The sequence below is a fragment of the Phyllobates terribilis genome, unplaced genomic scaffold (genome assembly GCF_046119375.1).
Source record: "Phyllobates terribilis strain yellow unplaced genomic scaffold, ASM4611937v1 Scaffold_2__4_contigs__length_985480577, whole genome shotgun sequence".
Classification (NCBI taxonomy): Eukaryota; Metazoa; Chordata; class Amphibia; order Anura; family Dendrobatidae; genus Phyllobates; species Phyllobates terribilis.
Genome location: NW_027362762.1, coordinates 476,117,922 through 476,135,440, shown reverse-complemented (window position 1 = coordinate 476,135,440; position 17,519 = coordinate 476,117,922). Strand labels below are relative to the sequence as shown.

Below are 17,519 nucleotides of genomic sequence, written 5' to 3'. Positions count from 1 at the left end.
GTACAGACCAAAAGTTTGGACACACCTTCTCATTTAAAGATTTTTCTGTATTTTCATGACTATGAAAATTGTACATTCACACTGAAGGCATCAAAACTAAGTGTGCAAAGCAGTCATCAAAGCAAAAGGTGGCTACTTTGAAGAACCTAGAATATAAGACATATTTTCAGTTGTTTCACACTTTTTTGTTAAGTATATAATTCCACATGTGTTAATTCATAGTTTTGATGCCTTCAGTGTGAATGCACAATTTTCATAGTCATGAAAATACAGAAAAATCTTTAAATGAGACGGTGTGTCCAAACTTGGTCTGTACTGCATATATTTATATATCCCTTGATACTGGTAGGAGTTTTTAGGTAGAAGCATTTGTGGTTGAACTTTAATTAAATGACATATTTTCTTCTTTGTTCTTTTGAAATGTCAGTGTCCAGGATTTAATCCAGTCTTGATCAAACCCCTCCCAATGGCCTTTCTAAAATCCATCTTAATCCCTAGTATATTTATACACCCATAGTGTATTCTCTCATCCTGGTATAAAATAGAAGATGCACTGTGTAATGAGACTTTTGTTGAAATTAAACCAGAGATTGTTTGGGATCCTAGTTTACAAGGTTCATCCTTTAAAGAGCAGCTATTTTTATAAAGCTTATAATCAGCCTCTTTTCTGAGTGCAATACTGATGTCAGCACTCAGCAGCCAAGATAGGGGACAGCGGTGCCATCTTCTAAGCAGCAAGTTGTTGAACAGCCACAGCAAGAATTGTGAGTAATTTCTTTTCATTATCATTTAAGACATTACGATTTGGGGGTGTATTTTTAACTGTATACTGTGTTTATAATTATAAGGATCTAAAAAATAGTCAAATATTTTATGAAGAAGTGGAAGGCTTAGTATTTAGGCTTAAACTAAAAGGCACAAAGATAAGCAATGCAACTCAAGTAGATAGTGTCTGGCAATGCAGCTAAGTGACAGGAGGACATGATAAATGTACTATGATGCTGCCATCAAAAATCAAGTAGATTCTGTTGTGTTATTATTGCCATTTTTCATTAACAAACCAAACATATTCATTCCAAAGTAGTTTTGTATCATTAGTATAACACACATTGTATCATTAGTATAACACACATTGTATCATTAGTATAACACACATTGTATCATTAGTATAACACACATTGTATCATTAGTATAACACACATTGTGTTATGTTCAGCCTAAACAGATGCCCCTCTGAACTCACTTGGTTTTTATAACAGATCCAGATGTGATATATAACAATATGTAAAATAATACTGAATTTTGCTGTTTCATATTTTAATTTCCACTAATGTGAGCCAGATATCAGAGATATCTAAACTAATCATTTGTTATCAAGCACATACTGTAAAGTACATGAAATAATGTATGAGCTAACAAAAATGTGGAGAAAAAACTTGTTTAACATCACTCTTATGATAAGTAATACCATATTAATTATTTCTGTAACCCCAACAAGCTGCACAATGTCTATGTAATCAATAGTAAAAGAACTAAACCTATAAAGTCCCAAACAAGATCTGATATTAAAAGTTCTCATCTGGTACAACAAAAACATTCAGGATAAAACATGATTTTAACATAGTGAAATTATCATGTCTACTCTCTCTTATTGCAACAAATAACATATAAAGAAGAGGTGATGAAAAAATTGGGTGTCTATATAGATGCTAATTTTCTATAATTTTGGACCAATCGATTTTTTACACTATTCTTACTCATTGCCCTAGATTGCTTGTAAGCTTCATGAAGTTGAGGAGACCTGGACTAACTGAAGACCATACAAGTCTCCTTACTAACCTTTCCCACTGCGGCCAATTTTAGTTTCTGCGCTTTCATTTTTTACTGTCTTTCTTCCAAGAAACTTTTTTATTTTTCTGCCAATGTAGCTGTTTGAGATCTTGTTTTTTTGAGGGTCTACACCTAGTGTTGAATGACACCATTCATTTTTCCATACAATGTACTGAAAAAGAAAAAAAATGTTAAGTGTAGGTAAAAAAAAACATTGTTTTTTTGGTTTTGCTTTTACGGTGTTCATTGTATAGTAAAAATTACCTGGCAACATTAATTTCCAGATCAGTATGATTACTGTAACATCCATGTTTGTGCTCCCTTCTACTTTTTCTTCTGTCATCGAGTGATACCTCACTTTCGTTTCAGGTTATAATATAATGCAGCAGTTCTGTTTAGTATTCTGAGATTTGTGACACAGTTATGACAGGTTAATTCCTAACATGGTTTTCTTGCTAACTCCCTGCTCTGTGCTTGGGCATGACTTTACACTATATAAACCCCTAGCTCCATGCTTTCAGTGCCAGTTATAGAATATACTTGACCTTGGTTACGTATTTGTATCGCTGCTGCCCTGATTCTGTGGGTTATTTAGTTGTTGCCTCAGATTGTTTTGATCTTTGCCTTTACCTGACAATTCTGACTTCGGTTTTCTAACCTCTCTGGTTTTACTGACGCCTGTCAGCCTTCTCCACCAGCCAGAAGCCATTCCGTGGACCCAACCTAGGGGGCACTGTGTAAGTCCAGAACCTTGTATAGGGGTTAAATGATGAAGGCTATGGCTCCTCTGATACCTGTTGAGGGGGTGGCTTGTGCAAAGCCTGACCGTAAAAGCACTATTAAGAGCAGCCAGGTTACCACGAGCAAAGCTACTTTACAATTACACTGATACCAAACTTTTGTTGTTTTTATAATTGAAATTATGAAAAACTGTAGAAATTTGTAAAAAATAATAATAATTTTTTATTGGACCTGTTTGATGGCCTGATTTTTGCATAGGAAGCTGACATTTTAATTGATACTATTTGGTATACATACAATGTCTTGATCACGTTATAGGTCAAACATTTGAAATAAATATATTTTGTATCACCATTTCTGTAAAAGTCCATTCTATAAAATGATAACATTAATTGACTTATATCATTAACACTAAACATGTAAAAAAAATAATTGAAATATGAAACTTCAGTAAAATGCAGATGGATGTCAAATCATGTTTTACTATTTTCTAGCTATATTCAGAAGTATTTTTGCTGGAATGGAAAAAAGAATTAAATATACCCATAGGGAAGAAGAGGAGTTGGAGCAAAACAAGCGCAAACTTCAAATGGAAACAGCAACTTCCAAAAAGAAATTTAGAACAAGGCAAGTCAATCTTAAACCAGTTTCTACCAATTCTTAAGGATCCTGTGGATATTAGATCAACATAAGCCAACCCTAACGATATCGGTGGGTTCATCCAACAGTCATTAGAGGGGCACACAACAGATGATTGTTGGGGGAGATTAGGATCCAACATACCCGATTTAATCGGGCTGATCCTTTTGTTCTTTATGAATAAGAGATTTCTAGCAGCGACTCTCTCATAGAGAACACAGGAGCACTAGGCGAAGTAAGCGTCTGTATGGGAGAGTTGGGCAACAGCTTCCAGCTGAACCATCATTCGGCTGACAGTTATCTAAAGTGTATGGGGAATTTAGCAGCCAGCTAAATCTGTGATGTTATGCTTTGTGCTAAGTCCACTCAAGTGGCTACAGGTTTATATTGTAACCATGTGTTGTCTGGTTTAGAAATCATGTTTTCAATTATCGTATTCCTCAATTAATTCTTCCTTTCAGGATTCTCATTTTTAAGCTAGAGGAGACAGCAGCTACAAAGAATGTGTCTCGCTTTAGAGGACCTGTCAATGGGAACTGTGTATTGCTTTATTTCTACTGTGGTGGCACTGCATGGGACTTGAACACTTGTTCCTTGGTTCCCTCTTATTTCACCTTAATTACTCAAGGACCTAGCAGCAGGATACTCTGTGATTTGTAATCAGTCTTTTCTCAGGTGACCCTTCTAAGGCCATGGCCCCACTATCAGTATTTGGTCAGTATTCGGTCAGTATTTTTTCTCAGGAGTGGGAGCCAAAACCAGGTGAGGAACAGAGAAAAGGTATAATAGAAACAAGTCACCAATTCTGTATTTATCACCCACTCCTGGTTTTGGCTATTAAATAATTTAGTAGCTTGCACATTTAAACCTTTTATAAGCTCCTGGGCTACATCTCTAGGGAGGCTCATCAAGAAAAAAAAGTTCAAGATCCATTTAGAAAGGAACACGCAAAAGTTTCCCATGGTGACTTGAATTTGTGCTGCTGAGGCATCTTCTGACACCCAACAATTATAATGCACTTAGGATAGTCTAGACAAATGTACAGAATAGTGGCTTCAGGCCTGGCATTAGACCGTTCCATCGGCAACAACCCCACCAGGCCAGCAGTAGTGTCTCTCTACAATGCAGAAATGAAAGCTGCTGCACAACCTCATTGTAGTCATTTTTGATAGTCATATAGAATTTTTGAATAGTTTATTGTATGCATTTTAAAGAAAAAGGTGATGAGAGCAAAATAAATTACAGCACAGTTGATGGAACTGGATAAAAGTATTGTCACTAGCAGAGATTCTTGGTAATAAATGACGATATCACAGACTGTTAAGCTGGAGCAATGTGAAACACTATAATAGAACAGCTAATTTGCAAACCGCATGTTGGTTTTGGACTGTGATTACAAGATTAGCAAGGTCTTGGCAGCAATAGCACTGAATAGGACATCAAGTAGGATGCAATACTGATAAAATTAGAGAAAATGTGTAAAATAATAAACTTATAATTAAACTTGGAAACATGTGACTGACTTGATTAATGTGTAATTTAAAGGCCGGGTATCTTGAGGTATGGGCAAGTAAATTGGAAAGACCATTGCATCTGCTCATACTGTGCTTTGTATGCTATGTGGCAACTCAACCACCAGGAGCATATTTTAGGTCCAGTGAATGCCCCTCCTAGCATTAGAATGTAAAAGTGATCAAAGAAACTCTAATTTCAAACTGAAAAATTTTAGTATTAAATGTTGACCTGAAGCAGTAACACTTGTGTACATGGGATGTGACTGGTATCGCAGCCCAGACCTGTTTGTGAATAAGACTGAGCTAGAATACCAGATAAAGCGCAATAATAAGTACCGCTTATTAAAAACGGATCCTTTTTTAACATCATATTTACTAAACTTGAGCAACGTCTCATTAGTCAGCGTCTTGTGTTGACTTTATTTAGTATGTGGACTCAGATCTACCAAATATCTAACAAGTTCTATTTGCATTTCTAAGCAGCAGTGAGAATAACTACTATGACACAAAATGTTATCTTTAAGTTTTTATCATCATCATCTGTCGCCCTTCTCACCCTCCGTGAGCTACTCAGGAATGGGGCTGTAATGCCAGGCATCTAAACCTGTTTGTATACTGTGATAGAATTACATAGGCTTTAATCCTCTTTGGCATGGGAAAACTGTCCTCATTAAAATAGATTTATTGGGCTTAGAAGGAAAATATTGTACATTAGCCATTCATGTAAAGTCAGTAGCGAATGCTCTTTTTTCAAAGGGCTTCCTGTTGGTAAGGCATATGAACAGTAATGGCCAAAAGTTTTGAGAGTGACGCAAATTTTGCTTTTCACAAAGTTTGTTGCTTCTTTGTTTTTAGATCTTTTAGACATATATTTCTCTGGTTACTGAAGAGCAATGATAAGCATTTCATTTCAGTCTTTATACTTTTATTGACAAATACATCAAGTTTAAGAATCAATATTCACAGTGTTGACCCTTACTTTCAAGATTTCTACAATTCGGCCTTGCATGCTGGATATCAGCTTCTGGAATATGAATAAAGAGAACATTTCAGCTCACCCCTGAGATTTAATCCATTTTTTGTTTCTTTTCTACAAGTTTTTAAAAGGATTTGCCAATAAAGATTGTTGAATTTTAATAAATTGCCCGGTGTGTTGAGCTGGATCCATCTTCACTGCCTCATATCAGCTTCTGGGCCAAATCCTGAATGATGGCAACAGAAATTCCTCAGACACTGCCTGTGTGATTTTTGGCCTAAAAAAAAAATATGTACTAATTCCACTTAAAGCTGTGGTCTTCTTTTCCTTAACTAGCGAAGTATTGAAACTGTCTCTAATTTGGCATACCCAAAGCTCTCATGACTGTTTTCCTCCCTTGCCATTTTTTATTCCCAAGCATGTCTTCTAGAGGCTGAATTGAAGACACATCAATTATTCCAGCAATATCACATCTTTCTGCAGCTTCTCCTCTCACAGAAGGTCCCAAGAGATTTCCCCTTTATCTAAGAGCCGCTCCATGCCACCAGCTGGGTTCTTTACTCACCTCAGTATAGGATACCTCTGCCTTTAATATGGAGCCAGCCAAACAATGCTTTTTTTCCCGATTGCAGCTCTTTGTATAACTTTGTCTATGGTACTACAATGGCATGTAGTGGCAGCAGTTAAAAGGAATCTGTAAGGTTTTTCCTATGTAATCTGAGAGCAGCATAATACATGGCAAGAAAACCTGACTCCAGTGATGTATCACTTACTGGACTGCTTGGTGTAGCTTTAATAGAATCCTTGTTTGTCTGATGTAGATGGAGTAGAGCTAAGACTTTGGGGCTGTGCATTATCCCTCCCCTGATTGGCAGTTTCCTGTGTACACTGTGAATTGTCAGCAAACTGATAATCAGTAGTGGGGGCAGGGTTACACAAATTAGCCTGACTACCTGGCAAGCTGAGCTGTAGTCCTGTAGTGTAAATCTCCTGCTGATAAAATACTGATTGTGTTGAAACTTCAACACGCTGCCTAATAAGTGACACATCCCTGTAATCATGCTCTTGTGCTCTATGTTATACTGCTCCCAGATTAAATAGCAAAAACCTACTCGTAGATCCCGTTTAGGGCTCTTTCACACTTCCGTGTTTCCAGTTTGTGTGGTGACAGTTTCCACACATACTGGTGACACTGACACACGTAGACCCATTCAAATCAATGGGTCTGCGCACATGTCAGTGTGTTTCCACGGACCGTGTGTCCATGTGATCCACAAGCTGACATGTACATTTTTTTGTGGATTCATGGTCCACAAAAGTGTCTCACGCTGAACACACACTGATGATATCCGTGTGTCATCCGTGTGACACGTAACGGTGCCTGGGAATCAGCGCTACAGTTACCACTGTTCCCAAGCGAAGGGTGCTGAACACTGCCCTCATCATGGTCCCTGCCGGCACTGTGATCAGCACCAGTAGGGACAATGATGAGGATAGTAGTAGTCTGCTCCCGCAGTGTCCCTGTGTAAGAATAAGATTAAAAAAATTAAATTCATATACTCACCTATGTGTCCCCCGCTGTAATCCTCTGACCGCTGATGCCAGAGAGCTGAGGAGAATGAGCCGCTGCAGTGAGCGGCTCTGGAGCTGCGCTCAGTGAGTGACAGGACACCGCTCCAGAGCTCAGCGGCTCATTCTCCCCAGCATCAGCGTTCAGAAGATTACAGCAGGGGACAGTTAGGTGAGTATATGGATTTTATTATTTTAATCTTATTTTTACACAGGGACACTGTTGAAGCAGACTACTACTACCCTCATCATTGTCCCTGCTGGTGCTGATCGCAGCGCCGGCAGGGATCCATGGCAAGGGCAGTGTTTGGCACCTGGCACTTGGGAACAGTGCTAACTGTACACTGATTCCCAGGCGCCAGTCTGTGCGATCCTGATGCGGCACACAGTTGCCAGTCGTGTGACACACACAGACACACGAGACATGAATATCTCCGGTACTGTTTTTTCCAGTAACGGAAATATATGGACGTGTGAAATCGGCCTTAAGCAGACATACATTCAATGTATTGAATTAAATGGGTTGTCCGGTCCAAACTGATAAGTCTGCAGTCACTCTGTGTGACTGTAGACTGATGAATCCCCCCAGCACACGCCTGTGTGCTGTGGGGAGCCACCGGTTTCTCACCTGGGAGCAGAGGGTATGTTTGCGTTATTCATACTACTGGCCAGTGTGCCCACCTAATGGGCATGGCCCCGCTCCATACACTTGAATGGAGCGAGGCCGCGCTCCATCTAGTGACATGACCGTTCAGTGGGCGAGGCCTCGCTCAATACAAGTGTATGGAAGCGAGGCCGCGCATAATGGCTGGGAGTTTGTACAACTCATACATATCCTCCGGTCCCGGCTCAGAAACCGGGGGGATTCATTCGCTGGGGGGATTCATAAGTCTGCAGTCACACAGTGACTGCAGACTTATCAATTTGGACTGGACAGCCCCTTTAAGTACAGATAGAACCAACAAGAAATCAATCAGGATAAAAAACAATGAACAGTCACACTAATTAACATCCATACTGATCTATAAACAGGTCAATATAGATATACGAATAGTCTATTATGTCAGGAGGGAAAGTGTGGGTTACTTGCCTCACTTATGATTCACAGTATTCTCAAACCTCTTTGCCAAAGTCAAAGATCAAACTAATTCATAGTTTTCTTATCCAGCTATTTTATACAGCTTTTATATTCACTTGGAGCCACAGAGAATACCATCTCCTGGACAATCCTTATCATTGCTCACATACTATTAAAATAGTTTCCAGGAACACTTGGCTGTTCATCCAATGAACCTCAGACTATTAATAAAACTGTCTCAGAAGAGTCACACACTAGTGTACCTCTACCACTTTCAGTAATGTAAAAGGAAAACTCAGAAACCATTTTAAACACACAGTACATCTAAACTTTTTGTTTATGGGGCTGTATAGTCACAGACGTTGCCCACTGAGTGCCCATGGTGACCTTTCCCGATCGGCCTCCAAAAGCTCTGTATCTGATGAAAGATGGCCATATCTGATGAATCACATTTTCTTTTACATCATGCGTGCATGCGCATCACTTACCTAGGGACCAGATGGCACTATGAATGTGCTATGGATGTGCTATGAAAGAAGGCAAAACATCAGATATAGTGGGATGCTGATGACGCACCCCCTGGGCCATATTCTTTAGGGGAATACCCGGAGCCGGATCAGATGGGGGTTGTAGTCTCCGAGTGGCTGTGACCCGGTCCGTGCCCAGGGTGTCAAGCTCAGAGTATGTGGCAGTCCTACAGATGTTATAAAGTTCTTTATGTCGACTACGCCACCCGTTGTATTGCGGTCACTACGGCCGCCGCTGCAGCAGGGTCCGCTGAGGCTGATGGTGTTGGTGCAGCTTTTGATAGTATAACCCCCAACGGGTGGGGTATAGCCTCAGGGGGTCAGGTGCAGAGGATGGGGGTTGTGGTGGTGCAGCATAGATGGTAATTAAAGACAGAGTCGGGTTGTGCAGTTTAGGGTATTTACTTACTGCTGATGTTCCGGTCACTCCAGCTTCAAGTGACCACCCGAGCCGTGCTGCGTCCACCAGGTCCTGGATTCAGCCAACCCCCAAGCAAGTCCGGAGCGTGACCCTGAGCCCTCCTTCCTGTCCTGTCTTCTGGCCGTCCCCACCAGGGATCCACCTAGGTCCAGCTCCCTCGGGCCTTCTGTTGGGAGACCCTTGGCCTTGGGTTCCCTGACCCTACACGTGGTTTGCCTTCAGGGTGGATGTGGTGGGTGGCCGTGGCAGATCCTGCCCACGGCCTCCGGTCTCTGGCTAGGGTGTGCTTTAGCCCCCACCAGTTTGGGATCCGGTACCCAGTTGCCAACTCTTCACCCGGTGATGGACTTTGGGTTCTCAGAGTCCTTTTCTTTCACCCCCTCTGGGTCTTTCTTCCTTTCTCCTCTCTCTCTCTCTGGGCCTTGGGCTGCTCTGCTCCTCTGCTCTCTTCCACTCCTCTTGCAAAGACTGGCTGACTGACTGACTGACTGACTGACTGACTGACCCTGATCTTTTATGGTGCCCACCTTAAATACTCCCTCTATGTGTGAGCTCAGGTGACCAGCACCCAATGAGCTCCTATCTTTACCCAGGCTGCTCCCCCTATCTGCCCCTACACTACTGGGATGTACCACCCCCCTCCCACTCCAGCCAGGAACAGACTCGGTCGTACCTGCACATTTCTAAGTGGGAGTACCGTTGGTCTGTTCCTCGGAAATGGGATGTGTGTAGTGCATGCAGCTTTCTGAGCTCAGTTTCACACTCCATCCTTACCCGGGAGTGGAATATCACACCTCTGGGTTGAGGTGCAATACCCCTGTAGCAGCCGAATCCTCAGGGTGCTACATTCCCCCCTGGTAAATCACAGCACGTCCTCGGGCTGTAAGATATAAACATCCACAAACATACATTTTTTTTTTCATATAAACAACATAATAAAAACATATAAAATATCATATATATATCAGCATCATCATAAAACTTTTCATATTAATAACATTCTCGTCGCCTCTGGCTCCTCCTCCGGTCACTGTGCAACGTGTGACCGGGTAAAGTGCGACAGTCTTTGGAACTCGTGGCTTTCCTATAAAACCAGTAGGGGGCGCTTTAGGACGCGCAACTATTTACAAGGGATATGGCCGCTCTCAGTCCTCGGCCAGGTATTTAAGGGATAAACGGGTAAACAGTTCACACTTGCTGGTCCCAACGGGGACTATATTATCAGCAACAGTTTCTTTGGTACCCCTACGGGTAACTATATACAGCTTCTACTCTGCCGTACTCAACGACGACGTCCTCCTGCTCTTTCTTTGTGGTTACCTTTAGCTTCAGACCCGTCCGGGTCCTCTTGTTCTTCCTCCTCACACCGCAGCTCTTCCTCCGTCAGGCGATGCACATGGAGGGCGTAGGGTCCTTTGGCACACTTGTGCCGGGTAAAGGTGACCTCGTCCCCGATGTAAAGGTCACGACCTCTGTGTCCCTCCGGTAGGTGGGACTCAACGTCTCTCCTGGTCACGAAGACGTCGCCTGGGGTGCGGTGGTCTCGGATGAAGCCCCACCCATGCTGCATGTTAAACTTGATCACAGTCCCGGTGGTGCGGGGACTATGCGCTGCACGGGGGTCTCTCCTGGCCCGGCTCTTCTGCTCCGCGCTCCTTATCTGGGCTTGTTGTTCCCGGACCCGCCTCTCTCTCCGCTCCCTCTCAAAGACCTCGAGCTGCTGGCGGCAGCACTCTGCACGCTCCGCTGCGGCTGCCCGAGTCTCTTGAGTGAACCCCATGAGATCTTCTCCGGTGGGGTCCCACTCAAACTGCGCTTCTGCTAGCGGGGGCGAGATCCTCTTAACGGGCTTTGGAGCCGGGATCAGGGGTTCACACATGGGCCTTGCCCTCTTTTGGAGCTCTTGTTCGTAGTACCCCCTGGGCCAGACAAAGGGCTGCCCGTCCGGCCATGTGTGTTGGGCGAACAGATCTTCTCCCAGATGCGGCACTTTAGGTTTTATGGGCGCGGTGGTGGTGGCGGCGCCCGGGTCGCCCAGGCCTTGCGGCCAGGCCTGGGGCACCTGGAAAGTGAAGGGCACCGTAAGGACGGCGGCGCCCTGGGCTACTTGGCCCTGCGACCAGGCCGGTGGCTCCGCGGAGGTAGGGGGCGCTGTTGGTATTGCGGCGCCCGGGGGTACTAGGCCTTGCGACCAGGCTGGTGGTACTTCCTGCTTGGTCACGCTCGGGGTCGAGGCGTGTGACGTCACAGGGGTCGCGGCTGCGGCTTCCGGTGGAGGCCTAGTCTGTGGCGGTGACGTTGCGGTTACGGGCACGGCAGGGGGTACTTCGGGCTCTGCGACGGGGAGCTGGGGCAGGCACGCGGTTTCCCGGCTTGGGGTAGAGACGTCCCCTTTACCTGCCTCCTTTCGTTCGGCTCCCTTCTCGGCGCCGTCTCCGGCCTTCAGTCCTCCTGCGCCATCCTCAGAGGCGGTCTGTCTCCTCGTCTTGGGTGGCGTGCTCCGCTGACGGGCCTCGGTCTGCTGGGCCATCTCATGGCTCCACTCCGCCAACGTCTCTCGCTGCACCCGGGCCATCCTCCGTGCGAGGCCCTCCAGAGCGGTCTGCGCACACTCCCGGTCTCGGGGGAGCTGTGCTAGGACCTCCACTAGGCCTAGTGGGGTCGTTGCTTCTAGCAGGCTCCTGACCAACGGGTCGGTGCTGCTCTGCTCTCCTTCTGCTGTTTCCAGCAGGCTCCTGGCCAGCGGGCCGGTGCTGCTCTGCTCTTCTCCCATCTCCGGGTAAGCTTCTTCTGGACTCAGCTCTAGGCTTCTTGTCTCCGGGTGCGCTCTCTCCAGACTGCTCCAGGCGACACCCATCTTTGCTCTCTTCTTCTCAGTCCTCCCACTTCGAGGGCGGTCCCGGGGCCACTTGGTGATTGTCAGCTCCAGGGGCAGTTCTTTCACGCTGACAGACACCTCTAGCATCACAGTCTCTGTTGGTGGGGGCGGTTTCCACTTTTGGCGCCATTTTCGGTCCTGGCCCACGATGGGAGGTGGCCTCTTGCCACCCTCTGGCACGCCCATAATGGCGTCCGCTCTTCCAAGGCGGGAAACCTTTGGAAATGGCGGGAATCGTCTCCCAGTGGCGGGAAACTCCATGGATGGCGGGAAAAAGCTGCAAATGGCGGACAACCGGCGGGAATCGACCTGTGATGGAGTCCGATGGCGGGGACCCTCCGGAACCGGCAGGAGACTTCTTTTTGAGGTAAACTCGTTCTTTTCTTCAGGCACGCAGTACCCGGATGTTGCGGGCACGTAATCCTGCCGACTACGCCAAAGTTGACGCACCCCCTGGGCCATATTCTTTAGGGGAATACCCGGAGCCGGATCAGATGGGGGTTGTAGTCTCCGAGTGGCTGTGACCCGGTCCGTGCCCAGGGTGTCAAGCTCAGAGTATGTGGCAGTCCTACAGATGTTATAAAGTTCTTTATGTCGACTACGCCACCCGTTGTATTGCGGTCACTACGGCCGCCGCTGCAGCAGGGTCCGCTGAGGCTGATGGTGTTGGTGCAGCTTTTGATAGTATAACCCCCAACGGGTGGGGTATAGCCTCAGGGGGTCAGGTGCAGAGGATGGGGGTTGTGGTGGTGCAGCATAGATGGTAATTAAAGACAGAGTCGGGTTGTGCAGTTTAGGGTATTTACTTACTGCTGATGTTCCGGTCACTCCAGCTTCAAGTGACCACCCGAGCCGTGCTGCGTCCACCAGGTCCTGGATTCAGTCAACCCCCAAGCAAGTCCGGAGCGTGACCCTGAGCCCTCCTTCCTGTCCTGTCTTCTGGCCGTCCCCACCAGGGATCCACCTAGGTCCAGCTCCCTCGGGCCTTCTGTTGGGAGACCCTTGGCCTTGGGTTCCCTGACCCTACACGTGGTTTGCCTTCAGGGTGGATGTGGTGGGTGGCCGTGGCAGATCCTGCCCACGGCCTCCAGTCTCTGGCTAGGGTGTGCTTTAGCCCCCACCAGTTTGGGATCCGGTACCCAGTTGCCAACTCTTCACCCGGTGATGGACTTTGGGTTCTCAGAGTCCTTTTCTTTCACCCCCTCTGGGTCTTTCTTCTTTTCTCCTCTCTCTCTCTCTGGGCCTTGGGCTGCTCTGCTCCTCTGCTCTCTTCCACTCCTCTTGCAAAGACTGGCTGACTGACTGACTGACTGACTGACCCTGATCTTTTATGGTGCCCACCTTAAATACTCCCTCTATGTGTGAGCTCAGGTGACCAGCACCCAATGAGCTCCTATCTTTACCCAGGCTGCTCCCCCTATCTGCCCCTACACTACTGGGATGTACCACCCCCCTCCCACTCCAGCCAGGAACAGACTCGGTCGTACCTGCACATTTCTAAGTGGGAGTACCGTTGGTCTGTTCCTCGGAAATGGGATGTGTGTAGTGCATGCAGCTTTCTGAGCTCAGTTTCACACTCCATCCTTACCCGGGAGTGGAATATCACACCTCTGGGTTGAGGTGCAATACCCCTGTAGCAGCCGAATCCTCAGGGTGCTACATTGAGGCAGTGTTGGAAAACCATGGGTACTGGCATTTATGTGGATGTTGCTGGGACACTTAGCATATCTAGCTAAATGTTATTGCAGATTATTGCAAAGGTTTTCTATAATGGAATTGACCTCTATCAGCAGGATAATGCTCAGGCAGATGAAACATTAAAGGGTTTTTCCCATTAACGAAAGTTCATTTTAATCAATAGATCTTGGAATAATAATAAGTTCTACAATTGGATGTGTTTAAATAAAATGTTCCTGTGCTGAGATAATCTTATAAATGTGCCCCTGCTGTGTACTGTGTAATGGCTGTGTCTGACCATGCAGGAACATGGTCTGATCATACCACATCTCCTGGGCAGGGGAGGACGCAAAAGAGAACTATTGATTAAAATTAACTTTTGTTAGTGCGAAAACCACTTTAATACATGTCTACAGGAGCAGACTATGAAACCATATAGACACAAAGGTCTGCATATGAACAGAGTATGCAAAGTGGTGTTATAGCAAAATTATGCTCAAATTAATTTAATTTTTTTATTCTGGATGAATTAGGTTCATTCACATGTCAATTTTTGTTGTGCAAGTTCTGTCCATTTTTTAGTAGACAGAACATACAGTGCCTACAAGTAGTATTCAACCCCCTGCAGATTTAGCTGGATGACACATGCGGAATTAACTTGGCATTGTGACATTTGTACTGTAGATCAGCCTGGAAGTGGGAAATGCACTGCAGCAAATTTTGTTTTTGCTTTTGTTTTTTTTGTTTTTTTTAAAACGTTAGAAGTTAATTCAGAGTGTCATTTATTATTCAACCCCTCAAACTACAAGAATTCTGTTTGGTCCCCCTAAAGTATTAAGAAGTAGTTCAGGCACCAAGAATAATGAGCTTCACATGTGTGGATTAAAGATCTCTTTTGCCAGCCTTTTCTGACTATTTAAGACCCTCCCCAAACTTGTGAACAGCACTCAGACATGGTCAACATGGGAAAGACAAAGGAGCATTCCAAGGCCATCAGAGACAAGATCGTGGAGGGTCACAAGGCTGGCAAGGGGTACAAAACCCTTTCCAAGGAGTTGGGCCTACCTGTCTCCACTGTTGGGAGCATCATCCGTAAGTGGAAGGCTTATGGAACTACTGTTAGCCTTCCACGGCCAGGACAGCCTTTGAAAGTGTCCTCCCGTGCCGAGGCCAGGCTTGTCCGAAGAGTCAAGGCTAACCCAAGGACAACAAGGAAGGAGCTCCGGGAAGATCTCATGGCAGTGGGGACATTGGTTTCAGTCAATACCATAAGTAACGTACTCCACCGCAATGGTCTCCGTTCCAGACGAGCCCGTAAGGTACCTTTACTTTCAAAGCGTCATGTCAAGGCTCGTCTACAGTTTGCTCATGATCACTTGGAGGACTCTGAGACAGACTGGTTCAAGGTTCTATGGTCTGATGAGACCAAGATCGAGATCTTTGGTGCCAACCACACACGTGACGTTTGGAGACTGGATGGCACTGCATACGACCCCAAGAATACCATCCCTACAGTCAAGCATGGTGGTGGCAGCATCATGCTGTGGGGCTGTTTCTCAGCCAAGGGGCCTGGCCATCTGGTCCGCATCCATGGGAAGATGGATAGCACGGCCTACCTGGAGATTTTGGCCAAGAACCTCCGCTCCTCCATCAAGGATCTTAAGATGGGTCGTAATTTCATCTTCCAACAAGACAACGACCCAAAGCACACAGCCAAGAAAACCAAGGCCTGGTTCAAGAGGGAAAAAGTCAAGGTGTTGGAGTGGCCTAGTCAGTCTCCTGACCTTAACCCAATTGAAAACTTGTGGAAGGAGCTCAAGAATAAAGTCCACATGAGACACCCAAAGAACCTAGATAACTTGGAGAAGATCTGCATGGAGGAGTGGGCCAAGATAACTCCACAGACCTGTGCCGGCCTGGAATTGCAAACAAGGGTTATTCCACAAAATATTAAACATAGGGGTTGTATAATAATTGACCCACACTTTTATGTTTAAAATTTAATAAAATTTAACTGAGCAACATAACTTTTTGGTTTGTAAGATTTATGCTTCTGTTCATAAAACCTACTCTCGTTTGCAGTTTGAAGGCTCTAACTTATTTGCATCTTATCAAACCAGCTAAATCTGCAGGGGGTTGAATACTACTTGTAGGCACTGTAGACATGTTTTATGTACTCACATGCCCACTTTCTTTGTGGACCAGTGGTCAGCGATAAAAAACGGAGCATGTCCTATTTTGATCTGATTGATGGATCAAAGTCACCTAGTCAAATGAATGGGTCCGTGACTCTTTATTCTGTAATCTCTTCCTGCATCTATTTATTGAAAAAAACTGATTTATTTACATGCTATTAAATCTATATTTATGATTTTTGGTGATATCCTTGCTTTCTATCACTAGTATCCTCTGTCAATTATCAAGAATAATACATGTTAAAAATGATTTAATTAACAAAAGTAGTTTAATCCAATGTTGTAATATACAATACAATACAACACAATAAAATGACATATATACAAGTTATTCTACAATGTATCTCATATAGAAGGAAAATATATTTTGTGTTTGCAATCAGAATTTCAAAAGGATAAAGTTAAAAATATTATTTCTTTTCTGTATCTCTTAGTGATGAAGAACTTGCCGGCATACAAGTTTCTTCAATAGATCTTTCAATTGCCAGAGCAGAGCAAACTTTGAGATCTACATTGTAAGTATATCCTTCTTCATTATTCTTGCCAAAATAAATTAGTTATATACTGTAGATTTTTCATTTTCATTTTTCTTGAAGAAATGGTTCAAATCATTACATTATATGGAACCCAAGAAAGACATTATATATCTGAATCAGCTTTATACAACTGTCGCTTTAGACTACTTGGACACAGTGCCATAGCTTTGGGAGGGGGAACACAGAGTGATTGCCAAGCTTGCAAAATTGTTAGGGTTGAAAAGTTAGAAAATAAAATACAGTTTGTAACATCCCTGGCAGCGTAGTGGGAGGTGGTGCACTATGCAAGACCGCAATCTTACCTGTCTGTCCAGTCTGCTATTCCTGCTCCAGTGCATGCTGTGTGCATGTCCCTTGACTGTCTGCTTAGGGCGGCGGCCCAGTTACTTCCTGTTTCTTGTAGCTGCTGTGGGCACACCCCTAATGAGTCTCCAGCCTATTGCTGTCTGTCACTGGATATTTAAACCAGCTCCACCCTGAAGCTGGTGCCTGAGCAACTCTTACCTTCAGAGGGCTCCTTGCCTCTGATGTGCCAGGTCCCGTTCTGTTCTTGCCTGTCCGCCAACCTTGGGGCAGTATTCCCAGGCCTGTCTGAACTATCTCTTAGCCTGTTTGTCCGCCTCTCTGGGGGCTGTATACTCAGACACGCTCCTGTATCTTGTTGCAGTGTCAGTTCCTGTCTGAACACTCTCCTAGCCTGTTTGTCCGCCTCTCTGGGGGCTGTATACCCAGACTCGCTCCTGTATCTTGTTTCAGTGTCAGTTCCTGTCTGAACACTCTCCTAGCCTGTTTGTCCGCCTCTCTGGGGGCTGTATACCCAGACTCGCTCCTGTATCTTGTTTCAGTGTCAGTTCCTGTCTGAACACTCTCCTAGCCTGTTTGTCTCTGTGTCCGTACCTTCCCTTTTCCTGCAGTCTCTGAACCAGCACCTAACTCCT

General features: G+C 44.9%; 1 protein-coding gene across 3 annotated transcripts in view; it reads left to right on the top strand.

Annotated features, from left to right (window-relative positions):
- The first annotated feature begins 510 nt into the window (after nucleotides 1-510).
- The window catches only part of MYOM3 (myomesin 3), a 184,388-nt gene continuing 167,379 nt past the window's right edge, over nucleotides 511-17,519 (top strand). For all 3 annotated transcript variants that reach the window (XM_073665800.1, XM_073665795.1, XM_073665788.1), the window contains exons 1-3: nucleotides 511-764; nucleotides 3,066-3,198; nucleotides 16,480-16,560. In XM_073665800.1, coding sequence (XP_073521901.1) covers nucleotides 683-764; nucleotides 3,066-3,198; nucleotides 16,480-16,560 — 296 coding nt within the window. In that variant the 5' untranslated portion in view covers nucleotides 511-682. The remainder of the gene's footprint in view (nucleotides 765-3,065; nucleotides 3,199-16,479; nucleotides 16,561-17,519) is intronic.